Raw genomic sequence first — 27,617 nt, 5'->3', positions numbered from 1 at the left:
GTTATTGTTCAGCCAGTCGCAGCTACCATGTGAAAATGGGGGCTGTTTAGTGTTCATGCACCAGAATCAAAGGAGGGGCATCTTGGACTGGGTCACAGAGTAACACCCACTTCTTTGAAAAGATGTTACTATGCTCTACTAAACCTGTAAACCTCTTGCTCAAAGCACGTCTTCTCCCTCCTCCTCTCCCCCTGCTCTTTTTTCCCCTTTCCAGATAGACAGGCTCCCCCCACCACTCTCTTAGGGTATAAGTGAGAGAGAATGGCTAGATTGTAGATGGGTGGATTTCACATTCTAGGGTTTTTAATATTTCACTTTTATATTTCTCTTAGAGAATGATCCTGCTGAGAGGCTGAGAATCAGTGCTCATCATTTCCCCCTCACTGACACTTGAATATATTTTCCCAAGAGAAAACATTAAACAAAAAGAGAGAGAAAGAGAGAAAGGGGGAGAGAGAGAGGGAGAGGGAGAGTGACTGAGCTAGCTTTTCAAAGCATACTTCTCAACCTGCCCACATCAAAATAAGAGACAACTGGCCCTTTGAAGTCCAGGACACAGACTTCTCTACCAGCCCATGTGGAAATAAAAGAAGCCAGCTTTATAAATCACACAGATTTCTCACCTTGCCCACATCAAAATCAGGGACAGTGACCTTTAAAACTGAGGTTTAAAGGCCCCCAAACCAATCTCCATAAAAATAAGGAGAGTTCAGATAAACTGCGTCTCCAGGTACCTGTCAGCTTTTCCAGTCTAAACCAGGAGACATCGGTCCTTTGCACTGAGGAGTGGAGACTAACTACATTGCCAGCACTTGCAGCAATGAAATCTTCCATCAGCTTAACATATACCCAGCGCTCAGTGAGGCAACTTTGCCACACATCTACCTTTGTTTGTATCCTAGGCCGATCCTAGTGTTGTTGTAGGTCCTACAACACCACTATCGTTAAGTAGCTCAAGGCATTTAGTAACACCGAAGCACGGGATTTTTCATAATGAGAATTACTGACCCAAAAATTAAGTGGCTAGTGGCTCAGAGAAAAAGCTGGCATTCTTGTGAGTTAAATCATACCTGGGTTATAGTTGGGGAGCTTGGAAAGTCCTGGCCAGGTGTCTTCAGTTGGGACCCCCGATACCTGTGCAAAAGAAGAGAGAGAGTGAGAAGAGCAATAACCTCTGTCTGCCAGTACCCTGCCTTGGTGTGGAGCTGAAGGAATCGGTCTCAACGGAGAGGGACTGTGGCCTTCACTGTAAACCAGCACAGATTCACACTGCCCTGGCTGGTGCTGGATCTACCACTGCGCATAAAGGACACTGACATTTTAGCACTTGATTTTACAGCAGAAAGGGTCCTGCTGAGATTGAACGTTGTTGCTGCTGGGAACATCAGTGAAGGCGTATGCAGCTTCACTGCCAGATGCCACTGCTGTATGTGTTTGCCAGCCCCGGGGTCACAGTGTTCAGCCTCTTTCGCCACTGAAGGTGTCCTCCTGTGCCAGAGCTGCACTGGGGACTCACTCTGCACACTTGCACTGGCAGCAGCCGATACACTCAGCGGCAGCACTGGCTGTGAGCTGTGACAGAAACTGCTGCTGTTCTGAGCTGAAAAAGAAAAGCTGGCAGACAGGTCTACTGGCAGATGCTAGAAAGCAGTCCAGTGTCTCATCCTGAGGGGTCCAGAGCTTCAGCAGTGTATTTGGCCTTTATTATGAATTGTGGGCTTCAGAAGTTGGTCCTCGCTGAGCAAAGTCTGGGCCAGTAAAGCCTCCTCCAACTTCATTTTAGTTGCTGAAATATGTGAGATCAAGCATATCTGGATTTCTGTGCTGGTTGCAGATGTTTAGTGTTATCATTATTACTTACCACGTGCAAAGTGCCTTGTGCCTATTGATACGGATGAGTTGTGCTAAAGAGGTGAAGCCACATATTTAAGAAGAATTCACAGCATGTGATACGGTATTATAAATCACTACTGCTAACTCCAAGCATTCAAAGCTTATCATCCAGGCAACCCCCCAAATTATCAGGTTTCCTTAAAAAATGGTGAAATTTTAACATGAAAAATGTCAGGGTTTTTTATTCACTTTCTCTTCTCCAACATTAGATTTGTCTCGCATTAGCTACACTTTGCATATGATAGACAATCCCTTTTCCTTAAAATGAAAGCTGAGATCTATGATATGGGGAACTTGGCCTCACTGAAACTTGTGATAAGATTGCAAGAAAACTGGCATCAGTAAAAAAAGTACATTAAAGAAGGAAGAAATATAAAGCCTGGCTGTTGCAGTTGTTATGCATCTGGTAGCTGATTGCTTTTCTCACTCACAGTTGGGAAACAGCTGTGAGGACAATTACAGCTACCTGGAGAAGACAGCCACAAGCAGGGACTGCATCTCACAGCTAGCACATATTAGCATGGTGGTCTGTGGGGGGAAGCAAGCTAGGGTGGCTTGCTGTGGCCTATGTTTCCAAACTGCTTATGGACTCAGCCTGCCACAGCAAAGACCAAGGGGTAGGACCCTTGTCTCTGCTCACCTGTAAAATCGGTCTTGGAAGCTGCCCCAAATCAGCCTTAGAAGCTTGAAAGCTCCCCAAAGAGAAGGTGTCTTGCAGTGTTCAGCTATGTGAGGATGTTGGAAGGTGGCTCGCACCGAGGGTAATTTGACAGCTCTGGATGAGGATGCATTCTTTACTGGTGTGTGTATCATGTAAGTAGGGCAGGTCTGCCCAAACCACAGGAAAGAGAGAGTTAGAATCTGAACCTGAATCCAGAATTTGCTCTCTTTTGCTTACCCTCTTAGCTTTCCAGGAAGCCACAGCCTCTAAAATATTCTGCATTGAAAATCCAGGTCTGAGGTGCCATCCTTGCCTTCATCTGGGCCCTCATTCTTCAAGGTTTCTTGTGAGCCATCGGGCATCAATCCTAAAGGCATCAGAGGGAGCTGGGGAAGTTAAGTACATAGTAACATCATACTCTCCAGGGTCAGCTCAGCATTCTGCCTCTCTTTGGTGAAGAATTTAAGAAAATAGTTATTTGTGCATGCTTGTACTTTGCTACATAAGGTTTTCAGCAAATGCTTACATTTTGCTGAGTTGTGAAAGCATTCAGAGCACCAATCACTGAATGCCATATGAATAGGGATTTATATTTATCTTTTCTCAGTCTTTTCCTTACAAAAGATGCTATTCCAACCCATTAATTTGGATCTATTTTTTAATTTCCGAGGTAATGGGGCAGGTGATTTTTTTTTTTTTTTCCTTTTCTTTTTTTTTTCCCCCTCTGGACCTTTAATGAGATTCCTTGCCAAATCAGACAATGAGTTATAGTTAATTAATTGACATTAATTATACTCTGGGGATTTTTTATCTGTTGTGTATCCACCCTAAATCTAGCTGTTAACTCTCTGGTCCATGCCATCAGACAAAGCAAAACAGCTTCTCTATACTTGCTACTCTGCCATGCTTCCCCAAGTAGGCACTTTTTACTATAGTGAAAGGTCTTGGTGCAGCTCAGTTCAGTTCACTTTGGAAGAGGCATAGTTTCAGCCAGAAACATATTTACAATGTCCATACTTCAGCAAGCACTTTAAGCTGGTAGGAATCATCGTCCTCTCTCTCCCCTCCAGCTGCTTCCTTCTCCTGTGATGAACCAGCTGAAGGAATCAACCTAGCTGATTTTGCTTAGTTTTGTTGGGAAGTTATACTTTATGTTTTTTGTAGAGAAGCCTTGTAGTCATTCATTTGGCCCTTGTCAGTGGCTCAGCCGTAGAAGTACGCTGATGGCATGCTGCAGCCTAATCCAGCCCACATGAAGCCCTTCTCAGCACAATGTTAATCAATAAGATGGAGGGTTTTGAATGCAAAACCTATGCCTGATCTCTTGAAATTTGAATGATGGATCTTAAGTTTGTCAGGTTTGCTTACTCTCCATGCCATGAGAGACCTGGAGACACTGCAGTCCACGTTGACTCAGGCCATACTTCCATAACCAGCACTGCCAGCGTAAGTAGCTCCTTCCTCTTCACCCGCTTCCCATCTGGTCCTGCTACCGTGTCATCCCTTCATTAGTACTACTGGTCATTAGTGCTACTGTTTGTGCAGCCAGATGATGAACTGGGTGAATAAACTGTTCTCGTTTAGAGTATCCCAGGGAGAAAACCAAGTTATAGGTTTGCCACTTCACGTAGCCCCACATGTAAGTGAGAGGTGACACAGGAGCAGGAATGAGCCGCCAGGGACAGAGGTGGAGGATGGAGACTGCTTAAGGTGGGACTTGCCTCTAGAAGAAATGTTGGTGAAATAACAGTCAGTCAGTCAATCCTGATGGTTCAACAGGACAAACACATTGCACAGAATGGGGATTTCCCAGCTATATATCTATACGGTGCTTGAACCAACAGTCCTACATGGAAAGTAGCATGCTGGGTGATATAGACTCATGCACGCAAATGCAAACAGTCTCTAAACCAGTGCAGGGTGCCCCTATTATTAGTACATGAAAGGAACTGACTATTAGAAAACAGTAGGAATCCCCATTCTGAACCTCACACTTGGCAAAATATCTCAAGTTAGGGATCGAAAGCCTCTAAGGAGCTTTGAAATCTTGGCCTAACACAGACCCTCATTCCAGGCTGTATAATAACATAAAACCTTCTGTGAAAGGCACTAATTATTTCATGGCTCTTAAAGCTTCCTCATGATTTTTAAATAAGTTTTTTTTGCCTTCTATGGCACAAATCCTATTAATCACGGTATTAGTTATAATACCAGAGAAATGACGATAGGGCTATAACCCTCCAACTGCAAAACCACAGGAAATGTATCCAGAGATTTCAGAGCCTTAAGCGGAAGGATACCCTTCATTCACACTCTGGGAAACTGGACCCTGCCCTGGCTTTGAACCCTGTTAATTGGCCAAGTATGGATTTTTTTTTTTCTCAATAATTCTTTTTTTGTTGTTTGTTTTTTTTTTTTTTCTCTATGAAAGAGAAATTCAGCATTTATTTAAATGGACTGAACTCAAGTCTAAGAACTGGACCCATTTCTCTGTCTTTTTATCACACTTTAGCTAAAAGCAGAGAGGAAAACCCTACCAGGCAAGAGTGTTTCTGGATGAAGTGATTAAGAAGGAAAAATCTGATTTACACAGACTCGAGGCTGTAAAGTCCTTTCTCACCACGTTCCAAATTTCAGTTTTCTGTACTTTCTCCTTTGAAAACCCACATTTGGGAAACGCTCTATGCAGAAGGGTAAATCCCTGGGAGGAGATGTGAAAGGGCAGACACCTACAGCAAAACCCAACAGGAATCTATAGGTTGACCTTCCTGAAGAGTCAGTAACAGGGTCAGCAACGAGCAGTCAGGAACATACAGAATCCACTAGTGCTGGTAACTGCCTCAATTCTACCAAGCCGCACTAAGGACGTGGCTCCGTGTTTCAGTTTCCCCAGCAGAAAAAACAGCTTAAGAGGCTCCTGAATACGTCTGCTCTCACTTGCTGCTGCCTTTATAAAGTAATTTCACACTTTCCATTATGCCAAAGCAGTCTCTGGGGCTGCACCATAAACTAGATGATACAAAATGTTCCAAGTTAAAATGAGGAAGGATCTCTGAAAAACCTCAGGGTCTTGCCATTTTCGAGGTAGTTTAAGAGCAGTATTAGAGCTCCTTTGTGTGAATATGGTGTGCTGTATCCTACAGTAAGTAAAGGATTTAACAAGAAGGAATAGAATTTGCAGTACCTGCACACCTTTTATGCCTTCTTCAATTTGATGTCACTTTAATTGGCTTTAAATTTTTGATGAGATGACAAACATCAAAGGAAAGTCATTTGATTTACTCCTGTGTCTGTAAGAAAGTTGCCAAATATAAAATGGGTTACAAAGTCTGCTATGAACTTGGCAGATTGGACCAAATTATTTCTGCTATTCACAGGACCTATGCTTAGGCCTTCAAAATTAAGTAGGGAGCTGGAGCGACATATTCTTTTTCTCTCCCATTTCAGGGTATATTTTACTCACCACCCAGATCTTCGTCAGCTGTTCATGAGTGCCAGAAGTTCCTGCAATTATTGGCTGGCCCTGGATCATTTCAACAAATATACAGCCTGCACTCCTGCAAGAAACCCGAGGTATTAACTCATTCACGTACATGACATATATAATATGATTGTTGGGATGGGCAGGGGAGAAAGGAAGAGAGATAATTGTTGGAATGGAAATTTAGAAATCTTGATTTGCAAATGCAGAAATCCTGACATAAGCTGTAAACCCTACATATTTTGCAGCTCAAGTCTGAAAAATACTGGTCTGATGTGTAGTTATCATATACTCACCTCGTGTCATCTAGTGAGAGTGTGTGTGTGTGTGTGAAGCAAGGCAGGACATGGGGCGTCTGTATATATGTAAATAAATACAGGCTTCAGTGAAGGCTGATATACCTCTACGGTATGGTGGTAGGCAGGATGTAGCGTTATAAAAAAACCTACCGATTGTGGGAAGTCAGGAAGGTTTCCTTTGGGAGGGGCCATCTTATACATCCCTGGTCTTGCAGCACTGTTCTAAGCACTTGCAACTGGCCCTTGTTGCAAGTTGTATGTGGTATCACTAACCTCATCCTACACATTGCAGCACTTGAATTAAAAAGCTGACAAGTCAAATAGGACAGGAGCAGGCTAGATATTCGTTACATTCACATCCATCCAGGATTTTAGAAAAAAAATAAAGCAGTCAAAGTTCCATACAAGTCTATTCCCATCTCCTTTATCTCATGAGCGCCATCCACTAAAAAAAACCCCACCCTTCACCAGAAAGACAAGAGAGGTGCCATCCTTGGAAAAGAAGCCCACTAAGCACCATCTTTCTTTCCACCACCAGACAATTTGTTTCAGGTCTCTTTCAATTTATCCTGTTACAAACCCATCTAAAAAAGACGGTCATGCCAGAAGCCTGTGGAATACTAGGTTGTTTTCCATGAGAAAAAGGTGCAAAATTGGAGTGATAACAGTAGGAAAGATAAGCAGAGAACTACTACTACTACACAGTAATTGAAGGATGCATTAGATGCATAAAGAACATGGAGGTACTAACCACTAGAGCAATTTTTCCTTCAGAAGCAAGTAGCTCTTCACTGGAAAACTGAAGGTAAGATTTCATAGCATAAAGAACTCTGTGACAACAGCAAGTTAAAGTATTCTTATTTTTATGCCATCCCCTGCTCTGCACTTGTGCCAAAGCAGCTTAAAGAAACCCACCAAACCCTGCAAAAAATGCTTAATTTTACTAAGGTGGATTAGTCCTGCTGGCAATAATGATGAGATAGTTGTGGTCAGGGTAGACCCTGATTTGCAGGTATTTCCATCTCTTATTGTATGGTGTAAAACTCTGCTTATTTCCTTTTTAATCTTTTTCCTCCAAACTTTTTCTAGGTTTCCTGTCTTTTCACTAAGCCCCGCCCCAGCTTTTCAGGTTTCAGTCTCAATCTTCTTTGGTTATAGCAAATTTGAGTCCTTTAAGCTCAAATGTTGAAAACCCAGCTTTGTCTAACAGACTCTGAAAGTATTATTTTCACTTGCTGAGCAACAACTAGTAATCTCTTCTGGTCATCTGTACTGCTGTGTTACCCCTTGCACCTTGTTTTTGCAATACCGTAGATGCTTTTCCCACCTGGCTGTGGTCAGCTGAAGGCCTGACAGGCACCTCATCTGTGGTATTCATTTTGGTCATCCCTGTGCATCAGGCGGTGCCAAGCCTGTTTGCAGATCCATATCTAATGCTGTTTTCACAAACACCTCTGCTGCACTTTCCCTTAGCTTCCTGTACCTTAACCTTGGGTCTTGTGAGCTTAGCTCCTTACCTGTCTAATATGCTCTTACAGGGTCCAGGCGCCATGAAACTTAACCCACTGCTTTTGCGACATGGATTTTTTTTTTTGTGTTTCATAGCACTACCACATCACTAGATATTATTTTGGAGCCCACTGATTCTACTGAGACCAGTGTCATACCAACCCTCTGTTTTCACAGCTGATGTACATGGCCAAATGGCTCACCCTATTTTGCAACCACAGGGGCTGCTGTAATACACTGATTCCATTGCACAAGTTTAACTGTATATAGTCAAAACAGTTTAGGCACTCTTGATTTGTAGGGAGAAGAGAATCAGCTCTATGTGTTTTTGGAGCAAATGATCTTGACATTCACCCACAACTTGGGTTCTGATATCCTAGCTAGAAATGGCCACTAGGCTGGCAACAGCAGAAACTGTATATGGACTCACAGCCCCCAAATGAGACAGATGCAACTAGACCTTCTATAGAGATTCTTTCTAATGAACAGTGCTGGCTGTGCTGTTTCCTAAACTGAATTTAAGACACTGAGGATTTGGGGACTGGAGGTACGCAGCAGTTACTACGGAAAAGGGGCTAGTAACAGTGAAAGTGCCCTATAAATGTGGTCCTTGTGACCTAACTGCTCTGCTGCAAAGGTCTAAGGCAACAGAGTTCATGGCAGACAGAAAACCAGATCTGCTATGGTTTCTGTTATTGCTGAGAAGGCTTGAAATCCAGACAGAGCAATAAATGGAAGTAAGAAATAGAAAGCTGGGGTTTTTTTTTTCCTAGATTCAGCTAGCATTTGCTAAGAATTACTCATGAGCAAAGAGTTCAAAAATTCAAATCTAATGAAACAGCCTTTTCACTAATGGGCAAGCTGTCAGTTTGAGGAGAGGAACAACTTGTGGGTTGTTACAAATGCACCTTCTGGTAAAGGTCTCTTTTTGGATTCCTGGTTTATTCCCATTATCTCTGGAAGCCTTTAAACCTCAGTGTCTCTAATAAAGACAAAACTGTCAGAGCAACCACAACTGCTGGGAAGGAAGGGCTTTTCGCTTCCTGTAGTGCGACTCAGCTGTCCAGCTGCCTTTAATGCCTACTTGATACTGTATTGATTCATCAGACGCAATTATGTCTGTTTCTATCTCTGTGTGTTTCCAGATGAAATATGTTTTTCTTTACAAAAAAAGGCCAGAAGTAGCTAGAACAACTGATGTGTGGGCACCCCGCTTTTTTCCCCAGGGATTTTTGTCTATCCGGTAAAGTAGGACTTTGGAAACTAGTGCTAGTCACCATATTACCCTTTCAATAGAGGCCTCAACTTTCCTTCTGAGGTACGGGATTTACAGTTACTGCTCTGACAGCATTATGAGGATCCTTCTCTTAATGAGGATGATTCAAAACCATTTCATTTTGAATATTTCCAAAGATTTAGACCTAGTATTGTTTCATTTTTCCCCTTTTCCTTCTTACCCTCTGATATTCATTGCCAAGGTCCTCTTACCCCTTCAAGTCTACAAGTTTCTCAAAGGGTCTCAGTCCCAGATAGCTGCCTTGGGAAGAGCTAGGGCAGAGGGAGGGGTCTTTCAGGAAGAGGCCTAGACATGATGTTTCAGCATGTGCCAGATATGCATGTGAAGCAAGACAGTGACTGCTAAAGTAATAGGAGAGGTATAACTGGTTATAGGGATATTTAGTTCCAGTGAGTGTAAACAGAGCTGGTTCAGACAGCACGGTTGCATCTGCCTGCAATCCCTGGGGCAGGTTTGAACACTGAACTTACTCCTCAGCCTGCAGTGCCGCATCACACAGTGGAGAGACAACTTCATCAGGATTAAGATCTAAGATATCTCTGTGGCATCCCAGAGTTCCCTCTCCACAGTTTTTCTGGCATTGGGAGATTGCAATTTTATATTTAACCAGAAATATATCCTTTCTCTTGTTCCTCACTGAGCGTGGTCTGTACAGTGGAGCCCTTAACCTGTCTCTCCCAGTTTAGCATAGTGAGGCAATGCGAGCCAGGCTGGGGAGAAGGCTGTAGTGGGCCTGGCAAGTCCATGTTAAATGACTGCACGGGAACTCCTATTCTACATGAAACTACCTAGGAAGATTCCTGTTGTTTTGGGTTTGTTTTTTTTTTTTTGTAATGGAAGATTATACAGGGAAAGCCTGACTGAAGAGAAGACATGACTTAAGGCACTCATGATGTTAGCAGCTACTAGTGCTGCATGTCCATAAAGCACTTGGTGTTAAAAAAAAAAAAAAAAGTCTTTCTGATATGCAGTGTAATCTCCCTGAAACGTTAGTCTCCCTGAAATCCCTTAATTGAATCTTCTAAAGTCCTGAAGAGATAGTGAGGGAGAAAGAGAGAGAAAAAAGATACAGTGAGATTAAAGCAGCTTTTCTAGTTAGTCCAAGAGCGAGTGAGTCTCCTTCTATATCTCTTTCTTCATCTATTCAAGGCCTCATTCACTCCCATGTGCCTCCCACTGACAGTATTGCTGCTCAAGCACACTATGCATGAATTGCCATAATGTTTTATTTTGTTATAATTGGTTTCTTTAAACCAAGGCTTTAACACCCACTGTCTCATGCCATTACCAAGGGCATTCTGACCTGCCTTCATGTAAATTGCAGCATCCAAAAGACATAGGGTTTTTTTTCTTTCTTCCCAACAGACAAGTAACATCTGTGTGAATTCACATTATTTCCTCATAGACAAAAATTGAACTTAAATGCAGTGTACATCAAGATAATAAATGACTCTTGTTAGAGGAAGTTACTGAATAGAGCTCACTGAAGCACTCTCTATTCTCTCAGCGTGACATCTTTCTTTAGGGCAAACACTTTGAATGTTGTTATTATAAGGAGGCGTTATTACAAAGGTGCCTATAGTGTGAATGTAGTTCAGTGGAACCGAGAGTACTGTGCTGTTAGAGCTGGTCAGAGTGCTGGATGGGATCTTTGTATACCACTCCTATGTTGCTATTCATTACACTAGAGCACAGTTATATACTGGGGATGTTGGTTTTGCACAGGCAGAAAAGCCAGGCTTTCTGGGTGTAGCTGGGGCTTTGGACAGGGGTCAACTTTCAGGAAAAAAAAACGAAACAGGCTTATACCAGCACCTGCCTAATACAAACCCTCCAATCTGCTAGGCAAGCATGTTCTTCAAACTCAGCAGACGTTCCTGAGAGACTGTCTGGAGAGGAGAGGTGACAGGTAGGTGGGGGAGAGAAGACAGGACTATTTAGACTGGCTTAGCAGCTGGAAGCCATTAGAATTTAGCAAGGTTTTTCTCCTTGGAGAAATCTTTAAGCAATTAAATTAGCAGCAGGCCTAGGGAAGTGAACAAACTTAAAACTGTTTTCCTGAGCTGCCCTCCAGACTTAGGCCATCGGAGTCTCCGATAAGCCGCAGATCTGTGGAGGGGGATACAGCCTGAGAAGACCTGGAGCTTTGCTGTTTGTAAACTTACCCAGCCCTCTTCTTGCACATTCTTCAGAGTGCTGCCCTCCCACCCTCTCCCAGCCGTTGACTCTACAGAGCAGTTAAGAAAAGGCCCGGTGTAACAGGCACAAGCAGAAAATTAACTGGTCTGAAGAAAGGGTAAAGCAGCAATACTATCTACAAATGTAAAATTGCCCAGAATAAGGGTGGTCTCCTGCAACTTCATGAGCTGCATGTTGTCCGTGAGTAAGTCAGGACTGTGTTGCTGGCAGCGGGCTCAGGCTTCAGCCAGAAGCAGATGAACCCTAGGGCCCAGCTACATAAGGACCAGTGGGACCCCTGTGAAGTCCTCACTCTCTCCTCCTTTCCGCCTGCTCTCAGAGACCCCCCCTCCCCTGCTCGTTTCCTGTGATTCCCAGACACATTAAGATTTTGGAACAGAGCTCGTAAGAAGGCTTTAACAGAACACAGCCCTTCTCCTGTATGAAATGCAGAGTGCATCTGGGACATGTTCTTTGAGAAGAAGGACAAAGTATCACAGAAATAATGAAAATCTCAGACACCTTTCTATCTCCAGACCCATTCAGAAACCCTTTAATGCCACCATTTTTTACCAAGGCCAAAGTCATTGTTGGTGCAATTGTGACTGGATCCATTGTTTCCTCACAAAACCATTGCTGTGGAGAGCTACCGCTGACTCAGCTGACCACACAGATACAAAACAATTAATGCATTAAGCAAAGGTATTCTGTTGCAAGACCTGAAAATGCTTCATAAATGTTACCAAATGAAATGTACGTATCCCATAAATATTATCAGATGAGGTTTATATAAATCCATAGCTGAGATGTAGTGACATCATTCCCAAAAACTTCTATGAACCCAGCAGTACAAAACTCCCCACTGCTCACACATTTTCTGCTCACAGGTGTTAATTCCTCAACTTACAACTGTATCTACTGTAACTTGGTTGGCTTAATTTAATTCACATAAAGATTATTTTTCCCAAGGGACCCCAGATGCTTTGAAATTGGTCACTACCAGGTATCTAGATCAGAAGAATAATCTGTAGCTCTAAGCAACACATCAGTAGGATGGTACCAGAGTGTCACCACTTCAGAGGAGTATGTCTGTCTGGGGATGGACCTGGCACAGGCAAGGCCTACCAAAAAAAAAAAAAAAAAAAAAAAAGACTGCTGTGTTAGGACAGTCCTTCTACCTGTACAAGGCATAGATGATAACTGGAAACAGGACATTATTTTCTCTTGGACCTTTAAACACAAGCAATCCCAATGCAGTTTACAAGCAGTTGACAAAGAAAATGTGTCTGTAATATACCTCTGGGCAGATCAAATCAAGCAATGTGTTGTATTTTACAGGGCTTTACCATTTGTGACTGAAGCAGCCATCCCAAACCAATGCCAAGAAAGCCTTTTGGTTCAGCACATTGCTGTGGACTCTACATGTTACGTTATTTTCTGAAGAGAGAGGGGTTGATTCTTAATTCTTTTGAACCAGTTTTATGTGGCAGTAATTGCTCTTTTACTTAAATGAGGTTACTCCCTGCATCTATCAGTATAAAGGCAAGAAAGGCTGGACTGACCACAGAAATAGTTTCCTGAAGTTCAGTCAGAGGTTATGCTTCTATGCCTTAATTTGCTGTGGATACAGCTCTATATGCATCCTAAAGCTTCAGTCTGAGCAGATATATTAGCAGTATCCAAACTGTGACTCACTAAAGTTGCCTAATTTGAGCTCACCAAGGCAACTGATGAGCAAGTTCTGGGGTTTCAGATCACGGTGAAGAATGTGTTGTTGGTGGATGTAAGCCAGGCCACGCAAAAGCTGGAACACGAAGACCTAGAAAAAGCCAACAAAAAACTGAAATGGTTTTGTGTGTCTTTGCATTGACACATTAACTCTGAACTTCAGGAGAACTCCTGGAACAAAGCAGAGACAAAGCAAGTAAGAAAGCAGTAAAAATCCCCAAAATGAGTAGAGCTGGCTGAGGAAGAGAAAACTGTGGTGGGTGTGACTGCCCTGCAGTTTTCTGAGGTTTTCAGGGTGGAATATTGGGCCTTGAGGGTAGTTATAGTGCAGTCCCTAAGTGCACATTTTGGAAATTTAACTTTTCTTTAGAAATGGACTGTTGATTGCAGGAGCAAGTGCAACTTGCCAAAACACAGACCTGGCTTTCAGAACAGCAGATATTCTGATTTCAGTGTTCAAGACAAAGACATACAGCCAAGCAAAATGAAGGTTTAAGGAGCTGGAAGTTTTGCCCATTTGAGCCAGCTGACACCAGCAGAGGGAGTTCTGTGGCCGCTGTACACAGCACCTCTTCCCAGTATGAGCTGGACCGGTGGACTGACTTACTTGACAATGTGAACTGTTATCTTCAAGCTGGGAGAAAACACAAAGACATGATTTGAACAGATAGATACAGCAAATAAGGTACGATGAATGAAACAAGCAAGCAAGAAAGAAGAAAACAAGCAAGAAAGCAAGCAAAAAAGAAATACCTAACTCCCACCACCGTTGCAAATAAACCTGGGGTAAAATAAGTTGGGCTGAAACAAAGTATGAAATTGGAGAGTGGATAGAAACAAAACACAGCAAAAGAAATTAGACTTCACTAGAGAAAAGATATTTTTCACCAGAAGCTTAAATCTGAAGAGGAGGAAAAACAGTGACACCCATAGGTCATTTTTGTACCAGAAAAGCGTCCCTAGAATATTCTGCATACTTGCATCATATTTGATAGGAATCACTCAGAGAAAAAACAAACATTTGCCAGAAAAAATGAGGCAAGCTAGATGACCCTCCTAAAGGAGCAGTAAATCATTTCGCAGTTCAGTTCCTGCTGACAATGAGGATTTTGGACAGGAAAGCAGAGCAGCTGGCTAGTGTTTACTCACGGAAATGCCAGTGAGTACATGTTAGAGCCCTGTACTCCATGGGCTTTACAAGCCCGCCTGGTAGCAGAGCCCTTGAGATCCATGCCAAAACTACAACACTCCATCTTGGACATATCTGAGCTTTAAGGATGTTTAAAATCTGGGGCCCTGAGAAACTGCATTAGAATTGCTCTTGCTTAACAACTATCTGGAATAAGATGTGAACAAGGTGGCAACATTTGAAGATGACAGAAGTATTTAGATTAGCCATGATAAGAAGTGACAGTGAGGAACTTCAGAGAGATCTGACAAAGTCAGATGAATAGGCACTTTGATAAGATACAAAGATATTGTTGACAGCTGTAATATAAATTAACTGAAGCTGCTCAAGAAATGAACGCAGGCATTCACTGAGGACATCTGCACTGAAACCTCAAGTCAGTGTGCAGCAACAATCCTGAAAGTTAATTAAATGTAAAGATGTGTACAAAGGAGAGTGGGAGACTATTACAACATCAGTCTATAAAGTAAGGGCACATCTTCACCTGTGCTCAGGTCCAGTCAACCAATCCCAAAAAGCTGTACTAGAAACAAAAGGGATTTAAATGACTGTAAATATGAAGACAGTTCCAGAGGAGAAGAATGTGCGATCTGAGAGGTTTTAATTAGAGATATGAATAATGTACTCTAACGATAAGAGGATACAAATTTGTGTAGAGACAGATTTGCTTGCCACAAGATGTCATTGTTCACAAAAGCTGAATATCCTTTTGCAGGCTCAGAAAATGGGAAGACGGGATAACCAAAAAAAAGCTTTGGAGACTGAGAGGGAGGTTGTGACATCTTTATCAAAGGCAGCTTTGGCATATATGGAACAAATAAATATTAGTAAACAATTTATGGTGACCATACATAGCGGAGAATAACACTTCCTCATGCTTTAAGGGATACTAGTCTTTTAAGAAACTCACCATAACATTGCATGAATGAAGTCCTCCAGGATGCTGGCCCATGTACTGTGCTAGAGAAGTTGAGGCAAAGCTACTAGTGTAAAATGCTTCTACCAACAATGCGTCTTTTGTAAGTGGAAAAAAATATGCAACCACGACAAAGGTGTCTCTTTCACCTTGGCGATCATCTGATCTGATACAGCACAGAAGGATGTGCTTAAGTGCTGGGTCAAATCAGAGACCTAGCTGACCTGTTATCTCACCCTAGCAGTTTATGACCTGAGGCTGATAGTTAACAGAATTCATACTTGTGCCAGAATTAATCTTAAAGCTGCAGTAAGAAGACATAGCCCCTGTATTTTCCTTATAATTTGGTTGATAGCTATCAGCAAAAGCAACAGAAGTAGCAAGACTCATGCTGAGGACTTTTTTATTGGCATCCTGCCCTCCCCATGTGTCGTGGTTTAACCCCAGCTGGCAACTAAGCATCACACAGCAGCTCACTCACTCCCCCCTGGTGGGATGGGGGAGAGAAGCAGAAGAGTAAAAGTGAGAAAACTCATGGGTTGAGATAAAGACAGTTTAATAAGTAAAGCAAAAGCCATGCATGCAAGCAAAGCAAAATGAGGAATTCATTCAGTACTTCCCATCAGCAGGCAGGTGTTCAGCCATCTCCGGGAAAGCAGGGCTCCATCACATGTAATGGTTACTTGGGAAGACAAGCACCATCACTCTGAATGCCCCCCCCTTCCTTCTCCTTCCCCCAACTTTATATGCTGAGCATGACGTCATATGGTGTGGACTATCCCTTTGGTCAGTTGGGGTCAGCTGTTCCAGCTGTGTCCCCTCCCAACTTCTTGTTCACCCCCAGCCTACTCGCTGGTGGGGTGGTATGAGCAGCAGAAAAGGCCTTGACTCTGTGTAAGCACTGCTTAGCAATAACAAAAACATCCCTGTGTTATAGAATCATAGAATCGTTTAGGTTGGAAAAGACTTTTAAGATCATCCAGTCCAACTGTTAACCTAGCATTGCCAAGTCCACCCCTAAACCATGTCCCTAAGCACCACATCTACATGTCTTTTAAATACCTCCAGGGATGGGGACTCCACCACTTCCCTGGGCAGGCTGTTCCAGTGCTTGATAACCCTTTTGGTGAAGAAATTTTTCCTAATATCCAATCTAAACCTCCCCTGGTGCAACTTGAGGCCATTTCTTCTTGTCCTGTCACTTGTCACTTGGGAGAAGAGACTGACCCCCACCTCGCTACAACCTCCTTTCAGGTAGCTGTAGAGAGCGATAAGGTCTCCTCTCAGCCTCCTTTTCTCCAGGCTAAACAACCCCAGCTCCCTCAGCTGCTCCTCATAAGACTTGTGCTCTAGACCCTTCACCAGCTTCGTTGCCCTTCTTTGGACATGCTGCAGCACCTCAATGTCCTTCTTGTAGTGAAGGGCCCAAAACTGAACACAGTATTCGAGGTGCAGCCTCACTAGTGCCTCAACACTGTTTCCAACACAAATCCAAAACATAGCCCCATACTAGCTACTATGAAGAAAATTAACTCTTTCCCAGCCAAAACCAGCACATTCTCCAGCCCTTATTGCATACCATTTACGTCATGCTCAGGTCCCACACTATCCAATACATCCTCATTAACCACCACCCTCCTTCCCATCCTTTGATATAATACACAGATATCATTCCCTTAGTCTATGGACCACCTCTGTGAAATGTCTGTAAAATGTCCATAAATGTTCAAAAATGTCCACAAAATGTCCATTGAGTTCATTTAGTCCATGACTTTGGGCTCCATCTGTTATGGTGGTCACTCAGGACAGGAGAGATGGTGTGTTGTGTGGGGCTACTGGGCACCAAAGCCAGCTCAGGTCAGGTCACTGCTGCACTTGCACTGCTTCTTGTAAGGCTTGTCCTCCATTGGTTCAGGTGGTTCCTGCTGTTGTAATTCCTATAACATGCAACTCAAATCCCGGGTTACAACAATTTAAAGGTATTTCCATTAGAATCTCCACTCCTGGCCCCTTTGGACCAGACCATCGCGTTTAACATTGCAATGAACTCCTCCCCTTGCCTCTGCTCTGGCTTGGACTTATCCACAGACTGCAGTCCCTTAGGGGAGTACCCGCTCCCAGTGGAGCCTTATCCATGAGCCACAGTCTCTCCAGGGGTGTACCTGCTGCAGCATAGACTTATCCACAGCCACAGTCGCTTTGAGGTGCACCTGTTCCAGCATGGCCTTCTCCATGGGCCACAATGCCTTCAGAGATATACCTGCTCCAGCGTGGCCCTGCCCACAGCCACAGGCTCTTCAGAAGTAAACCTGCTCCAACATAGCCTTACCCATGGCTGCAGTTCCTCCAGGGGTGTACCTGCTCTGTTGTGGGCTTATCCATGGCCACATGGTTTGAGGTGCTCCAGCATGACCTCGTGCACAGTCACTGATGCTGCAAGGTGTATCTGCTGCAGCATGGACTTACATCCACAGCCCCAGATGCTTCGAGGTCTGCCTTCTCCAGTGTGGACTTATCATCCTTGGTCCATAATCCCTTCCGAGGTATACCTGCTGCAGCACAGACATAACCATGGCCACAGATGCTTCAAGACATACCTGCTGTGGCATGGGCTTATCCACAGCCACAGATGCTTCAGGGTGTCCTGCTCCCCTGTGGACTCATCCACAGGTCACAGGCCCTTCGACTCGAGTTGACACTGGAGTTCCAGTCTGTCCAGTACAGCAGCACAGAAACAGCAGCGATGCCCTGGCCACCTGCCCGCCCAGGCGCATGGCCACTGCTGTAATCAACATGTTCCCAGGCACAGCAGAGTAAGATGACAAGCAGTACAGCAGGACAGCAAGCAGCGAAAGCAAAAAGCAGCCACTAATGAGCGCTAGACTCTAATATACAGTGAGGCAAGCAAGCCCCATGGCAAGCACAGGAGCCTGCCAGTTAATAGCTAAACAGCAATAACAGCTATAAATTCCATCTAGCACATTCCAATCAAATCTGTCGTTATCTCGAACCCTTTGAGCCCCACGTTGGGTGTCAAAAAGACTGTCATGGTTTAACCTCAGCTGGCAACTAAGCATCACATAGCCGCTTGCTTACTCCCCCCCAGTGGGATGGGGGAGAGAAGCAGAAGAGTAAAAGTGAGAAAACTCATGGGTTGAGATAAAGACAGTTTAATAAGTAAAGCAAAAGCCATGCATGCAAGCAAAGCAAAATGAGGAATTCATTCAGTACTTCCCATCAGCAGGCAGGTGTTCAGCCATCTCCAGGAAAGCAGGGCTCCATCACATGTAATGGTTACTTGGGAAGACAAGCACCATCACTCCAAATGTCCCCCCCCTTCCTTCTCCTTCCCCCAACTTTATATGCTGAGCATGACGTCATATGGTGTGGACTATCCCTTTGGTCAGTTGGGGTCAGCTGTCCCAGCTGTGTCCCCTCCCAACTTCTTGTTCACCCCCAGCCTACTCGCTGGTGGGGTGGTATAAGCAGCAGAAAAGGCCTTGACTCTGTGTAAGCACTGCTCAGCAACAACTAAAACATCCCTGTATTATCAACACTGTTTCCAGCTATCCAAAGCATAGCCCATACTAGCTACTATGAAGAAAATTAACTCTACCCCAGCCAAAACCAGCACATTCTAATGTGAAACCATGACACCATGAGAGCAACCTGCAGCTTGGTCATGGTGAACTACTGGGGTCAGTGCCAAATCTGACCCCAGCTGGGATGTGAGCTCACATCATTATTTCCTGTCCTTGCTGTGGCTCTAGAACAGTACTTTTATTGTGTTGTCAAGGCAGAAATGGAGGTAAATAGTGTCTGCCACCCTAGTTGAGACAAGACGTGGAATCATTTTTGCATACAGCTGTCGCATATACAGAAAGAAAAGAGTAAGGCTGTGTGGCTGGAACGCAGGAGATCAAGAAGGAAAATCAATCATTGCACTAAAGGATTACAACTCATCTCTTTGTAGATGTCTCAGAAGGCAGTAAATTCATTATGCAGCCACTTCCCAGTACTTCCCAGTACTAGCTCCACAGGAAGCTAGAAAGAGATCAACTCACCGTGTATTCAAAGACAAATGTTAGTGTCTCCTTGGTCTGGGTAACGCCATGAAGCAGTACAATGTTGGCATGTTTCAAATGCTTGAGAAGAGAAGCTGGGGAAACACGGAAGGAAGACCAACTTAACCACTGCTGCTGGAAGTGGAAGGAGACAGTGCACATAGCAAGGCAGTGAAAATAAAAAACTGGGGAGAAATAGTCCAAACTTGGCGGTTCTGTAAGAAGCAGCAGCTACTGAGTCTGGAGGAGGATGGAACGGCTCCTTAGAGAAGCAAGCATTAGTGCTCCAGGCTTGGCATGAACCCGTCCATCTCTCAGAGGTGGGATCTTGCCTGTGTCAGAAATAGCAGTTCACAGTTCCCAGCTGTCAGCTTCTCAGCTGAGGAGAAATAATTTCTTCAAGGCAAATGCGGAGAGGCAGGGGCTGGGAGTTCCCAGAGCCAGAATGCAGCAGCCCCAGGCCTGTCACTGAGCTTCTCACCCTTCTCCCATCCACCCCCTGGCACGTGCCCTGAGCAAGGCCCTTAGGAGACTTCTGGGGAAAGCTGAGTCTATATCAGCTTCCCGCTTCACAATATCAGGGTGTAAAAATCTGCCAAGAGAAATCACTGTGGATGCTAAGCTGAATTTACCTCTGTGCTTTTATCTTGGAGAAAGCATATTGGTTACTTTCTCTGGTTTAAAACTCAAAGAGCAGAGATAATGAAGTTACTGAGTGAACAGTAACTTATTTGTATTTACACAACTTCGGCACATTTTTTCTTTTGGCCTAACCATCTAAAAGCACCATTGCAACTGTGTGGCCCTGATCCTTAGGTGCTGACGTGCCTTCGCCAAGCCTCAGCACATCTAGGGTGTGGTGATGGAGAGGGCAGCACATGGAAGAGTCTTTGCCTCCACATAGACCACAGGGCACTGACTGATGCTAAGACAAAAGCTACAGCCTTCTGAGCCTTTCAGCCTTGTGTTAGGTTTCTCATGATAGAGCAGGCTCCAGCCAACACACTCATGAAGGGAGCTTCTCAGCAGAAAGACTCAAAGATAGTCTTTATGGGGGAAGAGCATGCACAGCTTCATCATTTGCTGCCATAGGTTTGAGACAATAGTTGCTGTAGCTCTGTACAGAGGAGGGATGTGGGGACGTGGTGGAGCTGGGATCTCTCTGCCTGTAGATCCCTGGCACTACTGAAGAATCCGACCCAGCTGTTATATTGAAACTGTGCACAGACAGAAGCCCCAAAGCTCAACAAGAACAGGGGTCCCTGACTCCAGATTTTAGTTCAGCTTCTGACATAGCAGAATAGCCTCAGAGCTGCTCCAGACTCACCTTTCCCTGCTGATTAAAACCAAATTAGTTTACTGTCAGACCATGCAGTGCTACAGATTTCATTCAGATAAGGCACGGGCATACAATCTCATTTCTGCTGAATTAGCCAAAGCACACAATACAGAGCTTGGGCTGGCCGTGGGAGGCCAAATGAGTTTTGGTCCTGGATAAAAGCTGCTCTTTGTTTTTCAAACAATCTGCAAAACATATTTGAAGAGTTTCATGCTGGCAAAGCAAATTTATACTGGATTAGCACTTTGCCTTTTGTGACCATAACAATTTCACCTGGTTCTAAAAGCCCTACAGCCAGATACACTGTATTACACAGCTGTGGCCTAAGCATATGTCAATACTGAGACTGCTGAGCAGTAAGGGATGCCTGATTCAGCATAACTACTGGAAACAGCACAGATTGTAAATTAGTTCTTGCACAGAGCTGGGTGCTGCTGCAGCTAAACTGGAAACCTGAAAGTAACATTCTCCGGTGAACAGTATATTTCCAGTGCATGGCAGTATGAACCATAAACACGCTCCACACTGCACCTAATTGCCTACAAACCTAGTAGAGATACTCTGGCTAGATCCCATCTGCTACAGAGAGGGGCTGCTAACCTGGCTCTGTGATACCTCAAAAATCCCTTAAGACCAGAGCTGTTGCTCCAGAGGAGCAGTACAGACTGTCCACAGTAACATGGAGAATTCAGCTCCTGTGCCTGAATCAGGCCTCTGGGAACGGCTCCTCACTTGGTTGCTTCTACAACCCCCTGCCGGGGTGTCAGGTGCTACAGCCAGAACCGAGCTTTAAACGCATTTCGTCTCTGTGGGGCTTCCTGGAGTGAAGTGGCTCTTTGTCAGGGGAGTGCCATTCCTCCAGGGTAGCAGAAAATGCACCGCGTTAATAAATCTTGTGCTTTGTTTGCTCTACTGAGTTACATTGTAAATTTGAGGTGTCAGATGCTGCAAAGCTCAGCAGTACACAAAAGATCTATTTAGAGTAGACCCTTCATAGGATCACACTTGTTTTCTCCCATAATGAATGAAGTTAAGGCTCTGAGCCTGTCCAGTAAGTGGAGCATGTTACAGGGGTGCTGATCTTTAGATCATCATTAGTTCTATGTAGATAAGGCTTTTAAGGCTTACTTTACTGGTGGGCTACAAGTGTAAATGCAGAGCAAAAGCACCAGAGCAAATGTGTATAGGAAACTGTAACACAAGCCATTCTGTAAATAGGCATATTTAGGTATCTCTCTGCTTTCACCCAGAATTGGACTAAGGACTTTGTAAACTTTCTTATCTTAATTACACTGTTATAAACGTGGAGCGAGTCCACTGACCTTTCTCGTTATTCTGAGTTGACTGATATGAGAGTCCTCCTGTGCTTGGGCTACTCTGTGAAAGCTGGCACATCTGGTCCCTGACACTCCATCCCCACAGTAACAACAAAATCAACCCTAGTCTTGAACTGCAGGAAGAAGTAGAAAACAAAATATGTGTGACCTCTTACATTGATAGCTCTCACTAATACCAGAAAACAGACTGGCACAAAGGTTGCATATTTCTGTGTAAGGAAGAAACCAGATTATGATCCTCTTGGGATTGTACACCAGACGAAAATAGAAGCGTTAATCAACCAGGCACTTTGTGAACTTGGTCTGTAGGGACATGTAAATACATTCAGCCAAAAACAAGCACTTGAACAAAAGCATTTCTTTCTCAAAGAAATTGAGAAAGCTGCAGACATTTTGCCCAGTGCTCTACAAAGTCGACTGACAGAAAGAATTTCTCACTGGGCTCAAATGATAGATGTTATTAAACACCAGTTTTACTGAAAGCGTTTCTCTTCAGGCTGGGATCTGTGATGCTCCAGGTATCAGTGCCACCAGACGGGGAAGTGGCACCGTTTGTGATAACAGCAAGCAGAGACCCTGGTGCAAAGGGCATTTCCAGTCCACAACTGCCCAACGCAAGAGCAGCAAAAACTGCTGTGCAGTGCTAGTGTATAGAAGTGGGAGTGAGAAAGCAACTACGGAGCAGGTAGGCAGGAGGTGTAAGAGGGCCCTACACTGCTAGAAAGGACACGCTCTGGCTGCAGCCCGCACTTTTCTTATCACAAGCTCGGATGCATCTGTCAAGAGGGAATACACCGGCCAGCAGGTTCCCCCTCCATCCGTCACATGCTCACCCAGCCCAGCACAAAGACCTCCTTCACGCGGGGAGAAAGAAACCGAGAGTTTTGGGAGAAGGACAGCCGGCACGTTGAGTAGGCAAGAAAGGACTTAGGAAGATGTCACATGGAGCTTTTTCAGGTTAAAACAAATGCTCTTCAAGAACGATGTCCCTGCTCTTCACCGATGTTTGAAGAAGTTCTTTATGTCTGTTATGAGCAAAGTGTCTTTGTAGAGCCTCCATGGCTGCAATGGAGGAGTTCTCCGAAAAATTGGGATGGGGCTTTGCAAATATCCTGGTTAAAGGCAAAGCTGGACTTTTGACTTGCCTTTATCTTCCTGTAAGTACTCTGAATTCCCCAGCTTCAAGCTCATTCTTATGCATTCCTGTAATGGGTGTTTTCAGCATGCACTGGGAAGGCAATAATGGCACCGGTGGTCCTTGCTCACCTGCTGATCCCCTTGTACACAGCTGCACAGGATCCTTCACACAGCTTCTCTAGATGTGCATAGGATGTGGCAGCTCCAAACGGAATGCCTTGTCTCTGTTTCATGAAGAAATTAGTATGTGTTTTAGATTGCTGGGTAGAACAAGAAGCTACTAGCATGTCATTCAGTAATTAAATACTGATTCATGGCTGGAATAATCATAGGATGAAATATCTCCCGTCTGGCTCTATGGATGCTGCACACTCACCCGTTTGAACATCTCCACAACATCCTGCTCCTGGAAAGGATCAGGGGAAGTTCAAGGCCTCTTCTTCCTGCACCTCCAACTCTGGAGGGTGTGGAGCTGCGGGGGCTACAGTGAAGGTAGAGAAAGGGGTGTTCTGGTTACATCCGACAGCTGGCACAGGAAAAGAAGGCAAACTATATCACTGGCAAACCACCATTTTACTGATATGATTCTTTCCTTTCTCCTTGACTGTTCCTGTCGTGGCAAATGGTAGCGCTCACTCTGAGAACACACGAAGATAAAACTACCTTAACTGCAGAGGATGCTTCTACCAGTATCATTCTGAATGCATGTTATTCTCTCTTATCCTTGATTTATTCATCTCTAGATAGCAATCTGTTAGAGAAGGGACTAAAAACCAACTGCGGGAGTGAAATTTCAGGAAGTTTAAATTTATGTCTTCTTCTCCTCCTTAACCCCCTGCCCGCACACACCCCCCCCCGCCATATTGAGCCTTTCTCACCACTGCATAATTTACACAGCCTGTTAATTTGGCCCATACAGCATAACAGTGCCATAAACTACAAAACTATAAAAATAGTGGTAATAAATGGCAGGCAGCCTGCAAGCTCCTCCTGAGCAGCTACGTTGGATGGGTGCCTGCATTATCATTTGACTCAAATATAACAGGATTTGTAATCTATGGCATGCTGCCTCCTCCAGAACTGTAGGTTGTTGGCTCCCTCCCTGTTTTACAATCCCTCATTGGCACAGAGCTCGCTGGAGTGCAATCTTCTCCCCGTTCATCACATCAAAGGCATTTATTGTCATCTAAGGCACGGAGTCCTCTTTCAGTAGCTTCACAAGCCTGAAGCTGCGAAGTTTGATGCTGTCTGGTTAGAAGCAAATGTGAATGTTTTGCACTCCCACAACAAGTGGAAGAACATAGGCTTAACCTGTCTCAATACACAAGTATCACGGTGTGATATTAAATACCTCTGCTGTAGACGCTGCTTCCATGTGCTGAAGGCCTTGGATATGGTGGGAGCCCCTTCTCTCTGAACAGCAGCTGCAGCATCCTGGTCTGACAGCACTTACACACAACATGTCTCCCATGTATTGCAATTAAAATGTATTTCTTTTTTTCTCCTCTGTTCCTTCTCATCCCTCCGTCTGTAATAACAGTTCATATGACTCGCATGAGGTCTCTGCCTCAAGCAGTCTTTTGATTTCTGCAGTTTTTCTTTGAAAGTCCAACATGCAATGATCCAACTTCACCCCTGGAGCAGCTCCATTGATTTCAGCTCATTTGGCACGTGCCCTCTAAAAACAGCCAAGATTTTTTCATAACTAAAGATGGAAAATTAAGCAATAAATCCAAACTTTCTGCTCATACAAAAATTTCTTTCAGTTAAGCAACTCTCAGTGTAACATGTTAGGTAATGAAGTGATAGGTTTCATACAGGAACAGACCTTGACTTCCGTCCACATCTACAGCAGTTACTATTCTCTATGCCATTAGGCTTTAAGTTGAGCTATCTGAGCAGCGTGGCTGAGTTGTGCTTGCTGCAGCAGCTGCACGTTGACTCTCCTTGCTGTGGTATTTACGTTCTTAGCCATGACATGGTGGCGATGTCAGCAGGGGGAGTTGTCTGTCCCTGTTGGATCACTTGTCTAAGGGATACGATGAGTTGTAGCTGATAGACAATAGTCTTGTCCACAGGTCAAAATAACCAGAGCAAACTGATGAATCCAGGCCAAAATAGATTTCATCAATTATATACTGAGAAGGCAACGCACAGTGGACTTATGCTGGATGTGGACAGATAAAAGTCCCCTTCTTTCAGTCCCCCATGAGTGGGACTCGCTGTGCACCTTCCTCGGGCTAACACCCAGCCCACACTAGTCTAAAGGTGAAAGGGCTGAGAAAAATGCTGGCAAGGGGTGAGGGAGCAGGCATTGTACTGTGGAATTTTTATGTTGACCCCTGAGGTCCTTCAGTTTTCATTTGAATGCATGATGTGAAATCTTCCCTTTGCTTCACTGTTTTGGTGTCTAAGAATAACGCTCTTTCCTTGAGCAAAAGGATTTTTTAAGCAAAAATGTACTCGGAAGGCAGGAACAATTTCTGTGTCTCATTGCAATCAAACTACCCAGCCTTTGCATGGCAAGAAGGAGCTAACATACCTGGAAGGCTTGATTTCTTTCACGTGATTTTCTTTTGGAGTCCCCAGTTAGCCATAATTTGCTAAATACCTATCATCATGAACCTCAGTCTTCTATTTATTTTACGTGTATTCTTTGAGCCATCAGAATATAGCAGTAATTTGGATGTGCTGTCCAAGCATGAGAAAGGTTGTCTAGATGCAACATATTCAGTAATAAACTGGCTATGCAAGCATCGTTTGCACATCTGTACAAAGTTTCTTATTCTGGAAAATATTTTTAATTATTATGACCATATTTATACAAATGGACTGTTGAAATATATTTAAGCATAAATAATACTTGCATTTTAAAGGAATGGAAAGATAAGTGCACAAGAAGTAGACAAATTAAATTATACATTTTAATACATACGAAGATTATCATCTTAGGTACATTCTGTGTTAAGGAGTAAAGGGGAATTACTCTGTTACAAAGAAAAATCATCCAACTTTTGCTAGTTAGCAAGGGCTGGTAAATGAAGAAAGCATGGTAATAGCTGGTGGTTCTGGGTATTGAAAAAAAAAAAATAATGGAGTATTCATCTCCATTAGCAAAGGAAATGCCGTAACAGAGAAGTTTAATACTAATCCTTAGAAAATGTAAGAGTTTATAAAGGAGAGCCTATAGCAGTCTTTGGAACCATAGTTTTTAAAGGAATGCTTCAGGCAATGTAAGAAAGTCTACTCATTGCTGACATAATATAGAAAGCACATTTTACAAGACTTGTTCAGGTAGTCACATGTATATATACTGTATATATACTGTATATATACAGATATAGGTGTATCTATGCCTATGTATTTTAAACATATTTTGTGGAATTTATGCGTGTATAAAAACACACGCCTGTGCGCAATGTATACATACACACGTACACCTGTACGTGTCGATATACATAACTATTTAGGGAAGGCTTGTCCTGTAGGAGGGCTCTAGATGAGCCTATCGGAGAACTGTGGTGCAGGCCTGCTCCCATTTAAACCAGCAGCAAAACTCAGAGGGTTTACGGAGCAGGGAAGGACGGCCGGGTATTACTGCTAGTTATTGGTCAGGCTTCCTGTGTAGGTTACAGCTTCGTTCTTTAGTTGTGCCTCTGATGTTTTACAGGTGTCTTTCCTGCTCTCTTGGTGCCACCACGGTAACAGCGGCCTCGCACAACCAACTTCCCCGCTCTCCTGTCGCGGCTCTAAACGCGCTGGGAGCAGCACCGCCGCCGGAGCGGGTTCCGGGGCGCTGCCGGAGCCCGGCGGGGGCCGGGCCGCTCCCCGCAGGCGGCTCTCGGCCTGGTTTGTCCCGGGGAGGGACCCGTCGCCGCGGGCGCCGGAGCCCGCCCCCGGGCCGCGGCCCTCTAACCGACGCCCCTGCGCGCGCGCGGCCCGACGCCAGGCTCCACCCCCTGCGCGGCGGAGGCCCCGCCCCGCGCGCTCCGCGTGAATCAGCTGATCTGCGCCCCGGGAGCCGGCGGGCGGACCGGCGGCCACAGCGAGCGCGGCGCCGGGTGAGGCGGCTGGGGGGAGGTGGGGGGGCAGCCCGCGCCCTCCCCGGGGCAGGAGCGGAGCCCCCGGCAGGCGGGGCGCCGGCCGGCGCGGGGTGCGTGTGGGGAGGTTCCCTCGCCGCCCCCCGGCGGCTCCGCGCTGCCGTTAGTCACCCGCGCGCTCCCTCACCCCGCCAACGGCCTCTCACGGCGGGCTCCCCCGCCGCTCGGCCCCTGCTCGGGGCGTCGCCCCCCTCCCCACGCCTCTCCCCTGGGAGCCGCTCTGGCAGGGCAGGTGCTGCCCTGGCTCAGGGCAACAGGTGGGGAAAGTTTGGGGGGGTTACGAGGAGCAGCGGGGGAAATGGCTGCCCTCCCCGAAGGGAAACGGGGAGCGCAGCGGTGTGGCGGGAACCTGGTTGGCCGAAGCGCCCTGGGCCGGCCCGGCGCGCTCCCTGCGCCTCCCACACCTGGGCGTTAGGACCGGAGGGGGTGTGCTCTTGTGCCGCGCCGGTGATCTGGGAACAGGCCCCTTCGCACCCGGGGGCTGGGCTT

At 45.0% G+C, this 27,617-nt stretch overlaps 2 protein-coding genes across 5 annotated transcripts in view; one reads left to right on the top strand and one right to left on the bottom strand.

Annotated features, from left to right (window-relative positions):
- The window catches only part of CDK15 (cyclin dependent kinase 15), a gene marked incomplete at both ends in the record, with an annotated part of 36,192 nt that extends 14,243 nt beyond the window's left edge, over window positions 1-21,949 (bottom strand). Inside the window, 7 exons of the mRNA XM_082311450.1 lie at window positions 1,071-1,134; window positions 6,018-6,111; window positions 12,319-12,439; window positions 13,014-13,137; window positions 15,146-15,215; window positions 19,223-19,310; window positions 21,877-21,949. Of these exons, the coding sequence (XP_082167576.1) occupies window positions 1,071-1,134; window positions 6,018-6,111; window positions 12,319-12,439; window positions 13,014-13,137; window positions 15,146-15,215; window positions 19,223-19,310; window positions 21,877-21,949 (634 nt within the window). The remainder of the gene's footprint in view (window positions 1-1,070; window positions 1,135-6,017; window positions 6,112-12,318; window positions 12,440-13,013; window positions 13,138-15,145; window positions 15,216-19,222; window positions 19,311-21,876) is intronic.
- A 5,080-nt stretch (window positions 21,950-27,029) lies between these two features.
- ALS2 (alsin Rho guanine nucleotide exchange factor ALS2) overlaps window positions 27,030-27,617 on the top strand; it is a 44,186-nt gene continuing 43,598 nt past the window's right edge. For 3 of the 4 annotated variants that reach the window (XM_082311716.1, XM_082311715.1, XM_082311711.1), the window contains exon 1: window positions 27,030-27,089. The gene's annotated coding sequence lies outside the window, so the exon portion shown is untranslated. Of the gene's footprint in view, window positions 27,090-27,331; window positions 27,386-27,617 lie in introns of those variants that run through there. The other variant, XM_082311712.1, reaches the window with a different exon arrangement.

Source organism: Platalea leucorodia (assembly GCF_965183815.1).
Source record: "Platalea leucorodia genome assembly, chromosome: 5".
Taxonomy (NCBI): Eukaryota; Metazoa; Chordata; class Aves; order Pelecaniformes; family Threskiornithidae; genus Platalea; species Platalea leucorodia.
Note: the sequence above shows the minus strand (reverse complement) of the source record. Positions and strands in the feature narration are given on the sequence as shown.